Genomic DNA, 19,608 nt, shown 5'->3' with positions numbered 1-19,608 from the left:
TATCCCCAGCAGGCTCTGAATGTCTTTGTTCCTCAGGGATTCTTGTAGTTCATTGGGGGACACGGGCCCCTCTACTCTGTGTCTTGGTCATGCTTTTCCACCAAACTGAAGCATGCTGGGAGTAGGGATTGTCCCAAGCTGACCATTGTATTGTTGGTTTGCTAGTGTCCAAATCCTCATGTAGGCGACAGTATAACCCGACCGTTATTGGATTCATTGGATTTTATGGTAAGATCCCGTTATTGAGGTTGTCCTGCTGTTTAGAAGAGCTCCACCCCTAATGAAGTCCTCCTGCTTGTCTGGGATACTCCAACCACCAGACCCGAGGAGGTCGCCCTCACACCGCTCTGCTCTGTGGTCCGCCTGTGATTGCAGCAGCAGGAGGGTAAATAAAACACAGGAGCAGCAAGTGGGGGGGGGGGCGGGGTGTAGACATCTGTTCAGAAAGTTTATACAGTGGAACCTCGGATTGCGAGTAACGCGATTCGCAAATATTCTAATTTGGTTTGTGAATGTTCAGGCCAAAGCCGTGTGCAGTACCACGTTTGGCCTGAGGTGGGGGGGGGCATCGGAGCCGAGCATCGTTGTTCGGAAATGCCCGAGGACAGCTCAGCTGACCTCGAAAAGCCTCAGGAGCGGAGTCTTTCCAAGGTTTGCTGAGGTCAGCCGAACTGTCCTCAGGCCTTTCCAGCTGTTTCCGAGGCTCTCCGGCGCCCCCCCACCTCTGGCCACATGCGGTATTGCATGCCATTGAAGTCAATGCGGAACAAATTATTTTCGTCTCAATTTACTTAGATGTGGAATCTCGCTTTGATATGCGAGTGCTTTGGATTACGAGCGTTCTCCTGGAACGGATTATTCTCGTAATCTGAGGTTCCACTGTTCTTGCAGACCAGCTCCAGCCTAAACAGTTTTTGTGTTGGATGGGAGTGTGCATGGGTTAGCACCGCCGATTCCCTGGATTCCCCCCTCCATTCCTGTTATGATGTCCCATCAGACCCAGAAAGAGGCATGAAGTGAGCGGGTTCCCTCCACCCATGTTGGTTCCCTTTAGTATTGCACACATAGACGACCCCAATCCCCACCCCCACTCCCTATACTGCTCACATCCCCTTGCCCACAATCCTCTGCTTTACCACCTGTGTTCAGTTCCTGTGTCTCTCTTCTCTCCCGGCAGGTGTTCCCTTCAGTTTGTCTGGGCAACCGTCACTGTCCTACTGCTGCACCACGTCTCCCCTCTAACCTTCAACTAACCGGCCCTTTCCCCTTTCCCAGTCCTTGTCTGCCTGATCAATGCTGATGTCACAGCTGCTCCTGCTTTGTAATTGGTAGGGTTGTCCCGATACCACTTTTTTAGGACCGAGTACCGATACTTTTTTTTAAATGTGTCCCCAAATGCAGCCATGTCCCCCACATATTGCAGCCATGTCCCCCACATATTGCAGCCATGTCCCCCACATATTGCAGCCATGTCCCCCACATATTCCAGCCATGTCCCCCACACATTCCAGCCATGTCCCCCACATATTCCAGCCATGTCCCCCACATAATGCAGCCATGTCCCCCACATAATGCAGCCATGTCCCCCACATAATGCAGCCATGTCCCCCACATATTCCAGCCATGTCCCCCACATAATGCAGCCATGTCCCCCACATAATGCAGCCATGTCCCCCACATATTCCAGCCATGTCCCCCACATATTCCAGCCATGTCCCCCACATATTCCAGCCATGTCCCCCACATATTCCAGCCATGTCCCCCACATATTCCAGCCATGTCCCCCACATAATGCAGCCATGTCCCCCCACATATGCAGCCATGTCCCCCACATATTGCAGCCATGTCCCCCACATATTGCAGCCATGTCCCCCACATATTGCAGCCATGTCCCCCACATATTGCAGCCATGTCCCCCCCATATGCAGCCATGTCCCCCACATATTGCAGCCATGTCCCCCCCATATGCAGCCATGTCCCCCCCATATGCAGCCATGTCCCCCACATATTGCAGCCATGTCCCCCACATATTGCAGCCATGTCCCCCACATAATGCAGCCATGTCCCCCACATAATGCAGCCATGTCCCCCACATAATGCAGCCATGTCCCCCACATAATGCAGCCATGTCCCCCACATAATGCAGCCATGTCCCCCACATAATGCAGCCATGTCCCCCACATAATGCAGCCATGTCCCCCACATATTCCGGCCATGTCCCCCACATATTCCAGCCATGTCCCCCACATAATGCAGCCATGTCCCCCACATATTGCAGCCATGTCCCCCACATATTGCAGCCATGTCCCCCACATAATGCAGCCATGTCCCCCACATAATGCAGCCATGTCCCCCACATAATGCAGCCATGTCCCCCACATATTCCAGCCATGTCCCCCACATATTCCAGCCATGTCCCCCACATATTCCAGCCATGTCCCCCACATATTGCAGCCATGTCCCCCACATAATGCAGCCATGTCCCCCACATAATGCAGCCATGTCCCCCACATAATGCAGCCATGTCCCCCACATAATGCAGCCATGTCCCCCACATAATGCAGCCATGTCCCCCACATAATGCAGCCATGTCCCCCACATATTCCAGCCATGTCCCCCACATATTCCAGCCATGTCCCCCACATATTCCAGCCATGTCCCCCACATATTGCAGCCATGTCCCCCACATAATGCAGCCATGTCCCCCACATAATGCAGCCATGTCCCCCACATAATGCAGCCATGTCCCCCACATAATGCAGCCATGTCCCCCACATAATGCAGCCATGTCCCCCACATAATGCAGCCATGTCCCCCACATAATGCAGCCATGTCCCCCACATATTCCAGCCATGTCTCCCCACATAATGCAGCCATGTCCCCCACATAATGCAGCCATGTCCTACATACCATGATGGTGCCGCCGTTAATCAGCGTGCGGGGAACATTACAGCTTTCGTTTGAATAGCTGTATCCCCGCCGCGTATAGACACTCCCCCATGCGCGGGATTGGACAGATCATCCGTCCAATCCCGCGCAAGGGGGAGTGTCTATACACGGCGGGGATACAGCTATTCAAACGAAAGCTGTAATGTTCCCCGCACGCTGATTAACGGCGGCGGGGGGAGGAACAAGTATTCTATTTCAGTATCGGGGGTATTTGCGGGAGTACGAGTACTCCCGCAAATACTCGGTATCGGTCCCGATACTGGTATCGGTATCGGGACAACCCTAGTAATTGGTTACCCTCTGTCCCTGTCAGGGAGCCGCTGGTTGTGACTTGTATTGAAGGTGCATATTCCAGGTCATCCTACTTGCTGCCTCTAGCAGGCTTGTGTATGTGTGTCCTGTGTGATTAGCAATTATTTAAGGAAGGATGGGGATGACAGCCCTGGAACCTGCACCTTTTAAAACAAGTCAGGGATGACAGTCCCCATCTCTGTCCTGACAGATGACCTCCTATGGTCTGATCAGGATTGGAGGCACAGGGTCAGCCTGGTGTTTGTGTGACCCCCTCACGCCGTACTGCATAATAATCACTGTACTAGCTGACACAGGGGGCCCCTGGGGGCCAGTCATTCTGTATTATTCACCGTGCTCCAGGAGGTGGAGGCACTGCCCCCTTCCTGATCATGTCCTATTGAGTTTATTGTTTTCTGGGATCCCCAGAGGTCACCAGTATCACAATACTGTACACAGTGTCACCCCTTAGATCTGTGCCTATATTCTGCAGGGCTCAGGGTTTCCACCATCCCTCAATTCCCTACAGAAATCTCCTTTTATTTATTATATTTTATGATTGATATGTGAATAGATACTGTCATGTCCCTTCAGGTCACTGCTGAGTATTACCCCGGTGTTAGGACTTTAGCTGTGTGGTAGGACTTTAGCTGTGTGTTTGGTCTTTAGCTTTGTGTTTGGTCTTTAGCTTCGTGTTTGGTCTGTAGCCTCGTGTGTTGGGTCTCTAGCCTCGTGTGTTGGGTCTCTAGCCTTGTGTGTTGGGTCTCTAGCCTCGTGTGTTGGGTCTCTAGCCTCGTGTGTTGGGTCTGTAGCCTCGTGTGTTGGGTCTGTAGCCTCGTGTGTTGGGTCTGTAGCCTCGTGTGTTGGGTCTCTAGCCTCGTGTGTTGGGTCTCTAGCCTCGTGTGTTGGGTCTCTAGCCTCGTGTGTTGGGTCTCTAGCCTCGTGTGTTGGGTCTCTAGCCTCGTGTGTTGGGTCTCTAGCCTCGTGTGTTGGGTCTCTAGCCTCGTGTGTTGGGTCTCTAGCCTCGTGTGTTGGGTCTCTAGCCTCGTGTGTTGGTTCTCTATCCTCGTGTGTTGGTTCTTTAGCCTTGTGTGTTGGTTCTTTAGCCTCGTGTGTTGGGTCTCTATCCTCGTGTGTTGGGTCTCTATCCTCGTGTGTTGGGTCTCTATCCTCGTGTGTTGGGTCTCTATCCTCGTGTGTTGGGTCTCTATCCTCGTGTGTTGGGTCTCTATCCTCGTGTGTTGGTTCTTTAGCCTCGTGTGTTGGTTCTTTAGCCTCGTGTGTGTTGGGTCGCTATCCTCGTGTGTTGGGTCGCTATCCTCGTGTGTTGGGTCGCTATCCTCGTGTGTTGGGTCTCTATCCTCGTGTGTTGGGTCTCTAGCCTCGTGTGTTGGGTCTCTAGCCTCGTGTGTTGGTTCTTTAGCCTCGTGTGTTGGGTCTCTATCCTCGTGTGTTGGGTCTCTATCCTCGTGTGTTGGGTCTCTATCCTCGTGTGTTGGGTCTCTATCCTCGTGTGTTGGGTCTCTATCCTCGTGTGTTGGGTCTCTATCCTCGTGTGTTGGGTCTATATCCTCGTGTGTTGGTTCTTTAGCCTCGTGTGTTGGTTCTTTAGCCTTGTGTGTGTTGGGTCTCTATCCTCGTGTGTTGGGTCGCTATCCTCGTGTGTTGGGTCGCAATCCACGTGTGTTGGGTCGCTATCCTCGTGTGTTGGGTCGCTATCCTCGTGTGTTGGGTCTCTAGCCTTGTGTGTTGGGTCTCTAGCCTCGTGTGTTGGGTCTCTAGCCTCGTGTGTTGGGTCTCTAGCCTCGTGTGTTGGGTCTCTAGCCTCGTGTGTTGGTTCTTTATCCTCGTGTGTTGGGTCTCTATCCTCTTGTGTTGGGTCTCTATCCTCGTGTGTTGGGTCTCTATCCTCGTGTGTTGGGTCTCTATCCTCGTGTGTTGGGTCTCTATCCTCGTGTGCTGGGTCTCTATCCTCGTGTGTTGGGTCTCTATCCTCGTGTGTTGGGTCTCTATCCTCGTGTGTTGGGTCTCTATCCTCGTGTGTTGGGTCGCTATCCTCGTGTGTTGGGTCGCTATCCTCGTGTGTTGGGTCGCTATCCTCGTGTGTTGGGTCGCTATCCTCGTGTGTTGGGTCTCTATCCTCGTGTGTTGGGTCTCTATCCTCTCTATCCTCGTGTGTTGGGTCTCTATCCTCGTGTGTTGTGTCTCTATCCTCGTGTGTTGTGTCTCTATCCTCGTGTGTTGTGTCTCTATCCTCGTGTGTTGTGTCTCTATCCTCGTGTGTTGTGTCTCTATCCTCGTGTGTTGGGTCTCTATCCTCGTGTGTTGGGTCGCTATCCTCGTGTGTTGGGTCGCTATCCTCGTGTGTTGGGTCTCTATCCTCGTGTGTTGGGTCTTTATCCTTTGGTTGGGTCTATATCCTCGTGTTAGGACTGTGGCTGTTCTGTAATTGTAAAATAATTTAGCTGTGCATGCAAGAATTAATTGACCCTACTGACCGCACACCTGCCCCTCCCTGTTTTTGAAGTGTAATTTGGAGGTTTGCTGACGTTGTGAAGCACAGATTGGTAGCTCTTCTATAGGGTTGGCTGTGTTGTGAGGTTTGGTTTCTCTGGGTCTGCGTTATAAGTGGTATTGGGTGGGGGCACAGTGTGTCCCAGAGTCTCCAAACCTGTCATGGCAATAACTTCTGGGTGCCTTCAACGTGCTGGGGCAGCCTGCTGGGGATTAATAGACTGTGACTCCTGGTGTAGGCCCAACTTCAACCACTTGGCTGATAAGGGCTGTAAGGCAAAGTGCCTTCATTATTTATTATCTGTCTGGCTGTGTGCACAGGCTCTTCAGGTATCAGTTGTGCCCAGTGGAGAATGTAGAGTGGTATGTCCAGTACCAGTCTCTGTATATGGGGTAGATGATGGTAGATACTGCTGTGCCCTTCCACAGATCCTTAGACTTCCATGTGTGGGCTCACTGCTGACCTTTTAATGGGGGGGACTTGGTTTATCTCAAAGTCTAAAGAGTAACGCCACAAATTCCCAGCCCAGGCAATGCTGGGTATGGGTAACATTCAGGAAAATGATGCCCCTGGCAGGCCACAATCCAGCATGTTGAACGCAAGATGTATTGTCACGCTGGGGGTGCTTCTGAGCTGTCCCTGATCCTGTTTCGCCCTCCCCGTGTGTACAAGGTTGAGAGTCTGGCTAGATGTGTTGGGGGAGTCTCTGATTGCAGACGCAGACAGCAGCCTGGGACACCAAGTCCACCCCGTCTCCCACATGGAATATTCCATCTTCATGGACACCTCTGCTGACCCAGCGCTAGACCCTGCCAGGTACCTGCCACGTGTGCCCTCTAAGGGGTGTATTCTGCTGTGTACTAAACCTAGAAATACGGCTTCTGCTGAAACCCATACTAAACCACGCATGCTCTGATTTCCTGAGGATTGGCTCCCCAATCTCCAAATATTGCTGGTATCGGGCAACTGTGCTACTATGTCTGGAGGAGTGATAGATCTGCTTACGGTGGTCACCAGTCCTTCCACCTCTGTCCTGATTCCTTGGAACAATCGGAGTATTTAGGCCGATTTCCACTATGAACCAGTCTGGGTGGATGGCCTTTCCCCGGAGATCCACCCCAGTCATTGGCCCTCTTGTGTCCAAAGTCGTCAGACACTGATGAGACGTCGACACCATTTACACCAAGCGTGATGGCCTCCCCGTCCTCACTAAGGTTGTACTAAAACACAAAAGTGTTTACTTTGGACTCCCTATTATCAGAATGTGACCTGTTCAGAACGAAGGGTGAGCTCAGGCGTGTTCACAAACCGCACGTGTGGAGCTCGCCAGGAAGTCGGGACTGCACACCGCTAATCACAGGCAGTGAGACATTTCCTGATCTCTGCAGCCGCACATCGGGGGAATGTCTCGCGGGCTCTGCACGTGCGGTTTGCGAACACGCCTGAGCTCACCCTTAGTCAGAAGAAGAGTGAAGAGGCGTCCCAGATTTCCTCCTCCATCTCTTTCTATCTAACCCTCAATATAGAAGCATGGCCAGACGTATTTGCTATGGATAGAGTTGTGCTGGTTTGTTGTGTCTTACACTCAGTAACTCTCACAGTCAGCTCTTGCATGGAATGACACTAGATTGCCATGTTCCTGTCTGAGACGAGACTGGTGGAGAATGTTGTGCATCTCCCCTATGTTGTCCATATTATTGTCCCTGGCCTGCCGACATACACCACATTGGTGTTCCTGTCCTTGTAGATGGTCGCTCAGTATTTCCCAGCTAGGAGGCATGGTGTGTGTGTGTCACAGCCGGGGTAATGTGTACAGAGGACAGCTGTGGGTAGGATGAGTCCCGTCCCCCTTCTTTAGCGTAAGGAACTCCCAATACAGAACATTGGGACAAACTCACAAAACACGACCGGGGGGGGAGAGTCTGATGATGGAACCTCCTTCTCCTCCCCATCTTCTATTTCTTTACCAGTAATTACTTTCTGCTCTTATCCCCTACAGATGTTCTGTTCTTCAGGGACTAAAAGTCTAAAAATGTAATTATTGACAAAACTTTGTCCGCCGTCAATGCTTCCTTTGTCCGGAACCAGCCCCATCCAAGACTCTTTAGCCCCCCCAGTCACCAGACAACACCAGTCTTGGAGTACATCAGGAATTGCCTTTTTTATTTGAGATCTCACACAAATATATACACAAGGAGGACAATACAAACTGTAACCCGAAACCTAATTAACATGAGCTAATTACCAATCGTTTAGACAGCCTAGGTGACTCAGAGACATGACCTTTAGGACAGACTTGCCATCTTTTAGCTCAGAAGACAACATTTATCATAACTAGAAACACAGAAAACCCTTCTCACAATAGCAGAAGATCTAATTACAACTAATGTAACAAACTGTAACTAGAAACCCAATTAACATGAGCCAATTATCCAATCCTAGGTGACTCAGAGACATGACCTTTAGGACAGACTTGCCGTCTTGTAGCTCAGAAGACAACATTTTCATAAATAGAAACACAGAAAACCCTTCTCACAATAGCAGAAGATCTAATTACAACTAATACAAACTGTAACTAGAAACCCAATTAACATGAGCCAATTATCCAATCATAGGTGACTCAGAGACATGACCTTTAGGCCAGACTTGTCGTCTTGTAGCTCAGAAGACAACATTATCATAAATAGAAACACAGAAAACCCTTCTCACAATAGCAGAAGATCTAATTACAACTAATACAAACTGTAACTAGAAACCCAATTAACATGAGCCAATTATCCAATCATAGGTGACTCAGAGACATGACCTTTAGGCCAGACTTGTCGTCTTGTAGCTCAGAAGACAACATTATCATAAATAGAAACACAGAAAACCCTTCTCACAATAGCAGAAGATCTAATTACAACTAATACAAACTGTAACTAGATCAGTACCTTTTGCCTTGCGGAAGAAAGTGGAAGCAGAGCTGGACCACCTATTGGCTGAAAAGATCATAACGAAAGTGGATAGAAGTGAATGGGCATCACCAATTGTGCCTGTCAAGAAAAAGGGTAAAGGTCACAGTGATCTATCACAAACATCACAGAAACCCAATTAACATGAGCCAATTATCCAATCATAGGTGACTCAGAGACATGACCTTTAGGACAGACTTGCCGTCTTGTAGCTCAGAAGACAACCTTTATCATAAATAGAAACACAGAAAACCTTCTCACAATAGCAGAGTTCATTATCACAAAGACCAATGGGTGAGAGACTCTCAGATCCCACAATAGACTTATTTACAATAATCACATTCTAGCCGACAGACGAGTGGGTGGAGTTGATGACATCAGCATCTTCTATGAGCCCCGACATTATGAATCGGTCACTATTTATAATATGATGTATACAGGGTCCCCAGAGTCTGTGTGTTTTGGGGGGACATGGACCTGAATCCAAAGTAACATTACTCCAAGGGCCCCAGGCATACACCTCACATGGAGTATTGTTCCCTTACAATCCAGAGCCCATAATCAGAAGGCAAGAGGCCGGCATTCAGTCCTCTCCAGAAGCCTCCGTCCCGGCTGGTCTGTCGCAGTACTCCATACATTTTCTATAAACGTCCTCCCACCAGAATGACGCACCTTCTATAATGTATGGGGGGATTGTGTGAGGTTGGTTCTGTCACACAGTCAGGAATCGGGTCATAGTGAGTTTGTCCCTTGCTCCTGTTGGCGGGGGGGGGGGGGATTACAAACCTCCCCGGTAATGTGGGATGATGACTATCTCTGTCCCGGCTGGTCTGTCACAGTACTCCATACATTTTCTATAAACGTCCTCCCACCAGAATGACGTACCTTCTACAATGTATGGGGGGATTGTGTGAGGTTGGTTCTGTCGCACAGTCAGGAATCGGGTCATTGTGAGTTTGTCCCTTGCTCCTGTTGGCGGGGGGATTACAAACCTCACCGGTAATGTGGGATGATGACTATCTCTGTCCCGGAGCTTTAGGCATTGTTACCAATGTTGTTGTTCTCCTTTTTTTTCCCTGTTCACAGAGTAACGACGCCTTTGTTTTGTGTTTTCTCTCCCTGTCACAGGCACATGTCGCAGGCCGAACTTAAAGGTTCCACGTTTTGGTTACGAGCAAGTTTTGGTGCCACAGTGTTTGCCGTCCTGGGATTTGCCATGTACAGAGCTTTGCTAAAGCAGCGATAATCCAACACAGACTGCCTTTCTCCTTCTTTGCTTTTTCCTGTCGTCCAAACAAGCCCCGCCCTCTTTCCGTGTACATTATACGCCATATAACCCCCCCCGCTAAGCTATTTATATTATTATTCTTCATAATGATCACTACATGTGGTTCAGCAGTATTAAAATACCACCCTGATGTGGATGGGGACACCTCTGATGTCGGTGTTAGTATTTCTGTGGTTGAGAAGAGGGAACGGTACGTGGCCATCTGGAGTGGCCCCCACCACCTGTGTTATAACGCAAAGGATTATCGACCGGATCATCAAATGCAGACTGAAATCTGTTGACTTCATTTGGCGTTTTCTCATGGGACGCTGGCAAGTGCCAAAGAGAGAGAAATCCAATGAGTGGGCTTACCTGAAAATGACCTACCATGAGAAGGTTTCTCTCCCGTTTTCTTCCTTGCTGCGTGGTCACGCGGTATTTGTGCAGCAGAACCATCAACCTGTATATAATGTATATATCGTCCCAGCTGCCTTCCTGCTCGCCTTGAATCCCGGACGAGCCCCCATTACCTTGTTGTGCGAATGAAACCGACTTACACCTCGGAGCTGGGAACCCCCCCCCCCCCCCAAGTAACCTTTCTCCAACAACTGCAGTGGAGTAAAGTTGCGTCCATCTGAATGTCAAGAGAAAAAAAATATCCCCGCTATTTTTTTAAGAGTGCATGTAGTCCGCTAGATCTTTCCCTTAGCCAAACGTTAAGAAATGGAGTATTTTTTGAAAGGCCACAATGACCTCGGATACTGCCATGTATTATCTGACTGATTATGTATGTTGTGGGGTTCTTATTTATTTTAATTTCATTTTGTTTTACAACGAGACACATTTTTAGTTTCAGAATAAAACTCCTCCACGTTCATTTCCCATGGTTATTTACACACTTCTTTTCGGGGCACATCGTATTTTATTTCCTTTTTTATTCTGTGACGTCACAGCAATCCGCCAGAACTAGAGGTGAAACCGCCTCACGCCCCCCCCGCCGGGGCAACACGTGTCACCACAACAATTACACAATATTAATCCTAGATTTTTTTTTTATCACCAATCTTTGTGTGGATTTCATTAAAAAAAAGAGACCCCGTGTAGCCGGACTGTGCCGCGTCTGTTATTTAAGTGCTGGAAAATGCCCTGTGTCCCGTCATATGTCCGGGAAGTGGGGCGTGTTCTCTGAGTCCGTGAAGTGGGGCGTGTTTTCTGAGTCTGTGAAGTGGGGCGTGTTCTCTGAGACGGTGAAGTGGGGCGTGTTTTCTGAGTCTGTGAAGTGGGGCGTGTTGTTTGAGTCTGTGAAGTGGGGCGTGTTGTTTGAGTCGGTGAAGTGGGGCGTGTTGTTTGAGTCGGTGGAGTGGGGCGTGTTTTCTGAGACGGTGGAGTGGGGCGTGTTCTCTGAGTCTGTGAAGTGGGGCGTGTTCTCTGAGTCTGTGAAGTGGGGCGTGTTCTCTGAGTCTGTGAAGTGGGGCGTGTTCTCTGAGTCTGTGAAGTGGGGCGTGTTTTCTGAGTCTGTGAAGTGGGGCGTGTTCTCTGAGTCTGTGAAGTGGGGCGTGTTCTCTGAGTCTGTGAAGTGGGGCGTGTCTTCTGAGTCGGTGAAGTGGGGCGTGTTCTGTGAGTCGGTGAAGTGGGGCGTGTCTTCTGAGTCGGTGAAGTGGAGTGTGAACAGCGGTGGTGGGAGATGTTTCAGTACTCACCTCAAATGACCGTTCTGTAAATGTTTGCTGCTTCCCCCACCGCCCCCCTAAATACTCACCTGAGTTCCCTTTCAATCCAGCGATGTGCACGAGAGCCTCAGCTGTCTTGGGATTGCTTTGCCTTATTGGCTGAGACAGCAGCGGGAGCCATTGGCTCCTACTCCTGTCAATTACAGCCAGTGAGCCAATGAGAAAGCAGGTGGCGGGTCTGATCCACAGCTTTGTGTCTTATAAACACATAGAGCAGGGCTCAAGAGCAAGCACTCACCAGTGCCCCCATAGCAAGCAGCTTGCTATTGGGGGCACTGGTCAAGGGGGAGGAGCCAGGAGCGCCAGCCAGGGACCCGAGAAGAGGAGGATCGGGGCTGCACTGTGAAAAACCATTACAGAGCCAGTAAGTATTTAAAAAAAATAAAAGCTGAACCTTGTAATGGAAAAAAAAGCATGACAGGACCTCTTTAATGTCATATCTGGGGGTGAAAAAGACGTCACATCTCACATTTACACTTAAATGCAATAAAAAATAATAATAAAACGTCCCCTTTTTAGGAGCGTTGGGTGGAAGAGACGTCATCCAATGGTATGGAGCCGAGTGGGGGCATCTTCCCTCACAGGGGAGAGGACCCGATCATCCACCGACGGAGACTGCAGGGGGCGGGGCACCTCTCCCGCTGCCGATAAAGGGGATCGTGTGGCAAATCCGCCGCTGAGACCACCTTTTCTACCTGAAAGCCAGCCGCCCGCCGTTTAAGGTATCTGCTGCCATGACAACGGTATTCCACGTCAAAGTACCGACGTATAACGACGGCGTCTGGTCCATAAGTGGTTAATACCGCTTTAAAGTGTAATTAAAGGCAATTTTGTTGTTGTTTTGGATCGAGTAAAGGAGGGTTATAACCCCTGTCAGGTGTCCCATTGGGGAGATTTCCAAATAGCCAAAACAGGAAGTGAGGGGAAATCCCTGTCTGTCACCAGAACTAGAGTCCCCTTCGGAAGATCTCCTCTCTATTGGATTTCTGATGTCAACCCCAAATTTGGGATTTTCTTTCACTTGCGATGATGACGGCAAACAGGACAAATGGAGAGAGGGTGAATCTCCCTAATGGGGACGCAGACTGCAATAAAAACCTGATAGGGGTTCTAATCCATCTCCACTCCATCCAACACTAACAACGTTTTTCCCTTAGTTGCACTTATATAGGTAGATTCAGTAACATTGTCGCAACTTTGCGGCGGCGTAGCTTAAGGAATTTAAGCTACGCCGCCGTAAGTTAGCGAGGCAAGTACATGATTCACAATGTACTTGCCTTCTAAGTTACGGCGGCGTAGCCTTAAGCGGTGGGCATAAGGGCGCCTAATTCAAATGTGTGTAAGGGGGCGTGTTTTATGTTAATAGTGCTTGACCTTAAGTTTTTTTACGTTTTTTTTTAACTGCACATGCGCCCGGCGCCTACATTTCCCAGTGTGCATTGCGGCTAAGTACGCCGCACGGGCCTATTGATTTTGACGTGGACGTAAACTACGTAAATCCCGATTCACGGACGTCTTACGCAAACGACGTAAAAATTTCGAATTTCGACGTGGGAACGGCGGCCATACTTAACATTACTATTCCATGTAGGGCCAAGCTCTAACTTTAGGCGGCCTATCTCGAAAGTAAACGGTGTAAAAGTACTCCGTCGGCCGGGCGTACGTTCGTGAATCGGCGTATCTACTAATTTACATATTCTACGCCACCTAGCGGCCATCCGAAATATTGCAATCTAAGATAGGATGGCGCAAGCCGTCGTATCTTAGATATGTTTAAGCGTATCTCTGTTTGAGAATACACTTAAACATAAGTCGGCGTAGATTCTGAGTTAGGTCGGCTTATCTACTGATATCTACTGATAAGCCGGCCTAACTCTTACTGAATCTACCTATAAATGTCTTGTGTTGCTGTACTAACTACGCGGAATGTTTCTCAGTTGTGTTCAGCAATTGGATGTCCTTCCTCATGTTTATTTTCTAGTTTGTAGATCTGGTGAGTCGTCATACTGGAGGGGATTGGAGAAATGTCCTACCACTGTGTGTCTGCCATGATTCTCTCCTCAGATATCAGACCTTGGACTGGGCTGTAGATCTGGTGAGTTGTCATACTGGAGGGCATTGGAGAAATGTCCTACCACTGTGTGTCTGCCATGATTCTCTCCTCAGATATCAGACCTTGGACTGGGCTGTAGATCTGGTGAGTCGTCATACTGGAGGGCATTGGCGAAATGTCCTTCCTCTGTGTGTGTCTGCCATGATTCTCTCCTCAAATATCAGACCTTGGTCTGGGCTGTAGATCTGGTAAATCGTCATACTGGAGGGCATTGGAGAAATGTCCTTCCTCTGTGTGTGTCTGCCTTGATTCTCTCCTCAGATATCAGACCTTGGACTGGGCTGTAGATCTGGTGAGTCGTCATACTGGAGGGCATTGGAGAAATGTCCTTCCTCTGTGTGTGTCTGCCTTGATTCTCTCCTCAGATATTAGATCTTGGTCTGGGCTGTAGATCTGGTGAGTCGTCATACTGGAGGGCATTGGAGAAATGTCCTTCCTCTGTGTGTGTCTGCCATGATTCTCTCCTCAAATATCAGACCTTGGTCTGGGCTGTAGATCTGGTAAATCGTCATACTGGAGGGCATTGGAGAAATGTCCTTCCTCTGTGTGTGTCTGCCTTGATTCTCTCCTCAGATATCAGACCTTGGACTGGGCTGTAGATCTGGTGAGTCGTCATACTGGAGGGCATTGGAGAAATGTCCTTCCTCTGTGTGTGTCTGCCTTGATTCTCTCCTCAGATATTAGATCTTGGTCTGGGCTGTAGATCTGGTGAGTCGTCATACTGGAGGGCATTGGAGAAATGTCCTTCCTCTGTGTGTGTCTGCCATGATTCTCTCCTCAGATATTAGATCTTGGTCTGGGCTGTAGATCTGGTGAGTCGTCATACTGGAGGGCATTGGAGAAATGTCCTTCCTCTGTGTGTGTCTGCCATGATTCTCTCCTCTGATTTCAGACCTTGGACTGGTCTGTAGTCCTGGATAATGACCATTGTGTTTGTAGATCTGGTGAGTCGTCATACATGAGGGAATTGGAGTAATGACCTCCCACTGTGAGTGAGTGAATAACTAGTATAGCGCTACAAATGCGAACTGAATCGCCTAAAGACGCCTATTTCCATCCAGTGTCGTCCTGATCCTTCAGAAGAGATGAGTTTTAAGTTTTTTCCGGAAGGCCGATGGTTTTCTTCCATGCGGATGTTTGTTGGTAGAGCGTTCCAGAGCCGTGGTTCTTGGACTGCAAATCTTCGTTCTCCCTTTGATTTGTTGCGGGACTTGGGGTTGTGGAGAAGGTTTTGGTTGGTTGATCAGAGCACGCGATTGGTGACGTAGGGTTTTATTTTCTCACACAAGTATTGAGGAGACTTTCCTTGTGTACATTTGTGGGTGAGGGGGAGGGTCTTGAATGTGATCCGATCCTTTACGGTTAGCCAATGAAGAGTCCTCAGGGACGGGGTGATGGATTCCCAGTTTTTTTTTGTTCCCCGTGTTCTGGACGACTTGTAGACGAGAAATCTGGTATTTCGGTAGTCCTGTGTAGAGGGAGTTTGCGTAGTCGAGTCGGGAATTGAGGATTGTTCCAACTACTACTGCCGTATCTTTTTCTGGGATGAAGGGGAGGAGTCTACACAGCAGCCGGAGGAGATGGTGAGAACCGCTGACTACTGATCCTATTTGTGCGTCCATCGACATCTCGGAGTCAAAGACGACTCAGAGACTTTTGAGTTTGGTGCTCGAGGTGACCATCTGTCCGAGGATGGTGGGAGGAGTCCATGAAGTCTCAGCTTTTGTCTTTCAGTTTAAGGGGAGAAGAAGTTCTGTCTTGGATCCATTGAGTTTGAGGGAGCTCTCCGTCATCCAATCATCGATCAATGTCAGGCATTTTTCTAGACCGTTATATTGGTCTTTTTTTCCCGATGATGCAAAAGAAGAGTTAAGTGTCGTCAGCATATGATTGGTAGCACAGGTCCCGTTTACTGATGGTTTTGAGGAGTGGGCGGAGGTAGATGTTGAAAAGCACCGGTGACAGGCGTGATCCTTGAGGGACGCTGCAAGAAATTGCGCGAGTTTCAGAGGTGAAGGCTCCTAGTTTTACTGTCTGGAAACAATTTCCTAGGAAGGATGCAAAGCAAAGTAGATCTGTGTGTCTGCCATGATTCTCTCCTCAGATATCAGACCTTGGTCTGGGCTGTAGATCTGGTGAGTCGTCATACTGGAGGGGATTGGAGTAATGTCCTTCCTCTGTGTGTCTGCCATGATTCTCTCCTCAGATATCAGACCTTGGTCTGGGCTGTAGATCTGGTGAGTCGTCATACTGGAGGGGATTGGAGTAATGTCCTTCCTCTGTGTGTCTGCCATGATTCTCTCCTCTGATATCAGACCTTGGTCTGGGCTGTAGTCCCCGGATAATGACCATTGTGTTTGTAGATCTGGTGAGTTGTCATACTGGAGGGGATTGGAGTAATGTCCTTCCTCTGTGTGTCTGCCATGCTTCTCTCCTCTGATATCAGACCTTGGTCTGGGCTGTAGATCTGGTGAGTCGTCATACTGGAGGGGATTGGAGTAATGTCCTTCCTCTGTGTGTCTGCCATGCTTCTCTCCTCAGATATCAGACCTTGGTCTGGGCTGTAGATCTGGTGAGTCGTCATACTGGAGGGGATTGGAGTAATGTCCTTCCTCTGTGTGTCTGCCATGATTCTCTCCTCTGATATCAGACCTTGGTCTGGGCTGTAGTCCCCGGATAATGACCATTGTGTTTCCTTCATTCTGTAGTGTGTGGGTGTTTGTGTTCCGGTACGCAGGATGTGATTGGTGGCCGTCTCCAGCATAGGCCTCGGTGTGAGGAACAGGTCTTTCCTGCATAGCCTGCCCGGTATGTGGAGCATGGACTGTGACATTGCGCTTAGACACAACATACCCCCATAGCCGTCCCCCCGTAAACCGGCACAGTGCCGGGAAGTTCTCTGACCCCAGCAGTAGAATGCCGATCTGCCACGTACAGCAACCAATCACATTCCACCGCAGAGGACTACAGAGGAACGAAGCTCTTATCTCACTCCTCATTAACTCTTCATTCGAATCGAGAACATTTCCTGCTTTATGTCTATTTCCAATCATGTCATTGTTCTACAGTGAGGGGGAGGGGGAAAAAGTATTAGACCCCCTGCTGATTTTGTACGTTTCCCCCCCACTGACAAAGAAACGATCGGACTCTATAATTTTATTGGTCGGTTTATTATACCAGTGAGAGACGCATTTCATAAAAGTTATAAATTGATTTGCATTTTAATAAGTATTTGATCACCCGACCAATCGGTGAGATTTCTGGCTCCCGGGTGTATTCTATATAGGTAACGCTCCTAATCCCAGCTTGAGACCTGTCCAGAGAATCGATCAATCCGATTCCAATCTCACCATCATGGGGAAGACCAAAGATTTGTCAGAGGACGTCGGTGAGAAGATTGTAGATCGACACAAGGCTCCAGCCCCGCCCACTATTAACCTCTTATTACCTCTGGACATCTGTAGCCCCGTCCATGGGACTGTGTGTATGCCGGCGTCACATGACTCTCCTGGGCACCGATCCGTCATCATCGGGAACTTTATCTTCTCCCAAATATTTCTGTTAATGAATGTGAGAGAAATGGAATTCACACCCCTGACCTTTATCCCCCATTCCGAGGGGCCGATCCCCCACACCTGACCCATTCCGAGGGGCCGATCCCCCACACCTGACCCATTCCGAGGGACCCGATCTCCCCCCCACACCTGACCCATTCCGAGGGGCCGATCCCCCACACCTGACCCATTCCGAGGGACCGATCCCCCCACACCTGACCCATTCCGAGGGACAGATCCCCCACACCTGACCCATTCCGAGGGGCCGATCCCCCACACTTGACCCATTCCGAGGGGCCGATCCCCCACACCTGACCCATTCCGAGGGGCCGATCCCCCACACCTGACCCATTCCGAGGGACCGATCCCCCCCCCACACCTGACCCATTCCGAGGGGCCGATCCCCCACACCTGACCCATTCCGAGGGACAGATCCCCCCCCCCCCCCCCACACCTGACCCATTCCGAGGGACCGATCCCCCCCCACACCTGACCCATTCCGAGGGGCCGATCCCCCACACCTGACCCATTCCGAGGGACCGACCCCCCCACACCTGACCCATTCCGAGGGGCCGATCCCCCACACCTGACCCATTCCGAGGGACCGATCCCCCACACCTGACCCATTCCGAGGGGCCGATCCCCCACACCTGACCCATTCCGAGGGGCCGATCCCCCACACCTGACCCATTCCGAGGGGCCGATCCCCCACACCTGACCCATTCCGAGGGGCCGATCCCCCACACCTGACCCATTCCGAGGGGCCGATCCCCCACACCTGACCCATTCCGAGGGGCCGATCCCCCACACCTGACCCATTCCGAGGGGCCAATCCCCACACCTGACCCATTCCGAGGGACCCGATCCCCCACACCTGACTCATTCCGAGGGACGATCCCCCACACCTGACCCATTCCGAGGGGCGATCCCCCACACCTGACCCATTCCGAGGGGCCGATCCCCCACGCCTGACCCATTCCGAGGGGCCGATCCCCCACGCCTGACCCATTCCGAGGGGCCGATCCCCCACGCCTGACCCATTCCGAGGGGCCGATCCCCCACGCCTGACCCATTCCGAGGGGCCGATCCCCCACACCTGACCCATTCCGAGGGACCGACCCCCCCACACCTGACCCATTCCGAGGGCCGATCCCCCACACCTGACCCATTCCGAGGGGCCGATCCCCCCACACCTGACCCATTCCGAGGGGACGATCACCCACACATGACCCATTCCGAGGGGCCGATCCCCCACACCTGACCCATTCCGAGGGACCCGATCTCCCCCCACCTTACCCATTCCGAGGGACGATCACCCACACCTGACCCATTCCGAGGGACGATCACCCACACCTGACCCATTCCGAGGGACCGATCCCCCACACCTGACCCATTCCGAGGGGCGGATCACCCCCCACCTGACCCATTCCGAGGGACCGATCCCCCCCACCTGACCCATTCCGCGGGACAGACCCCCCCCCTACCTGACCCATTCCGAGGGGCTGATCCCCCACGCCTGACCCATTCCGAGGGGCCGATCCCCCACACCTGACCCATTCCGAGGGGCCGATCCCCCCCCCCCACACCTGACCCATTCCGAGGGACGATCACCCACACCTGACCCATTCCGAGGGACGATCACCCACACCTGACCCATTCCGAGGGACCGATCCCCCACACCTGACCCATTCCGAGGGGCGGATCACCCCCCACCTTACCCATTCCGAGGGGCCGATCCCCCACGCCTGACCCATTCCGAGGGGCCGACCCCCCCCCCCCCACACCTGACCCATTGCGAGGGACGATCACCCACACCTGACCCATTCCGAGGGACCGATCCCCCACACCTGACCCATTCCGAGGGGCCGATCCCCCCACACCTGACCCATTCCGAGGGGCCGATCCCCCACACCTGACCCATTCCGAGGGGCCGATCCCCCACACCTGACCCATTCCGAGGGGCCGATCCCCCCCCCCCCCCACACCTGACCCATTCCGAGGGACAGATCCCCCCCCCCCACACCTGACCCATTCCGAGGGGCCGATCCCCCCCACCTGACCCATTCCGAGGGCCCGATCCCCCCCACCTGACCCATTCCGAGGGCCGATCACCCACACCTGACCCATTCCGAGGGACCGACCCCCCCACACCTGACCCATTCCGAGGGCCGATCACCCACACCTGACCCATTCCGAGGGGCCGATCCCCCACACCTGACCCATTCCGAGGGACAG

The 19,608-nt window shown here is 51.2% G+C and overlaps 1 protein-coding gene across 3 annotated transcripts in view; it reads left to right on the top strand.

Annotated features, from left to right (window-relative positions):
- Window positions 1-11,079, top strand: part of RHOT1 (ras homolog family member T1) — a 62,292-nt gene extending 51,213 nt beyond the window's left edge. For 2 of the 3 annotated variants that reach the window (XM_040331376.1, XM_040331377.1), the window contains one exon: window positions 9,838-11,079. In XM_040331376.1, coding sequence (XP_040187310.1) covers window positions 9,838-9,955 — 118 coding nt within the window. In that variant the 3' untranslated portion in view covers window positions 9,956-11,079. Of the gene's footprint in view, window positions 1-6,427; window positions 6,572-9,837 lie in introns of all 3 variants that reach the window. The other variant, XM_040331375.1, reaches the window with a different exon arrangement.
- Window positions 11,080-19,608: the final 8,529 nt, after the last annotated feature.

This window comes from Rana temporaria, chromosome 12 (assembly GCF_905171775.1).
Source record: "Rana temporaria chromosome 12, aRanTem1.1, whole genome shotgun sequence".
In the NCBI taxonomy this organism is placed as follows: Eukaryota; Metazoa; Chordata; class Amphibia; order Anura; family Ranidae; genus Rana; species Rana temporaria.
This window is presented reverse-complemented; position numbering and strand designations above follow the sequence as displayed.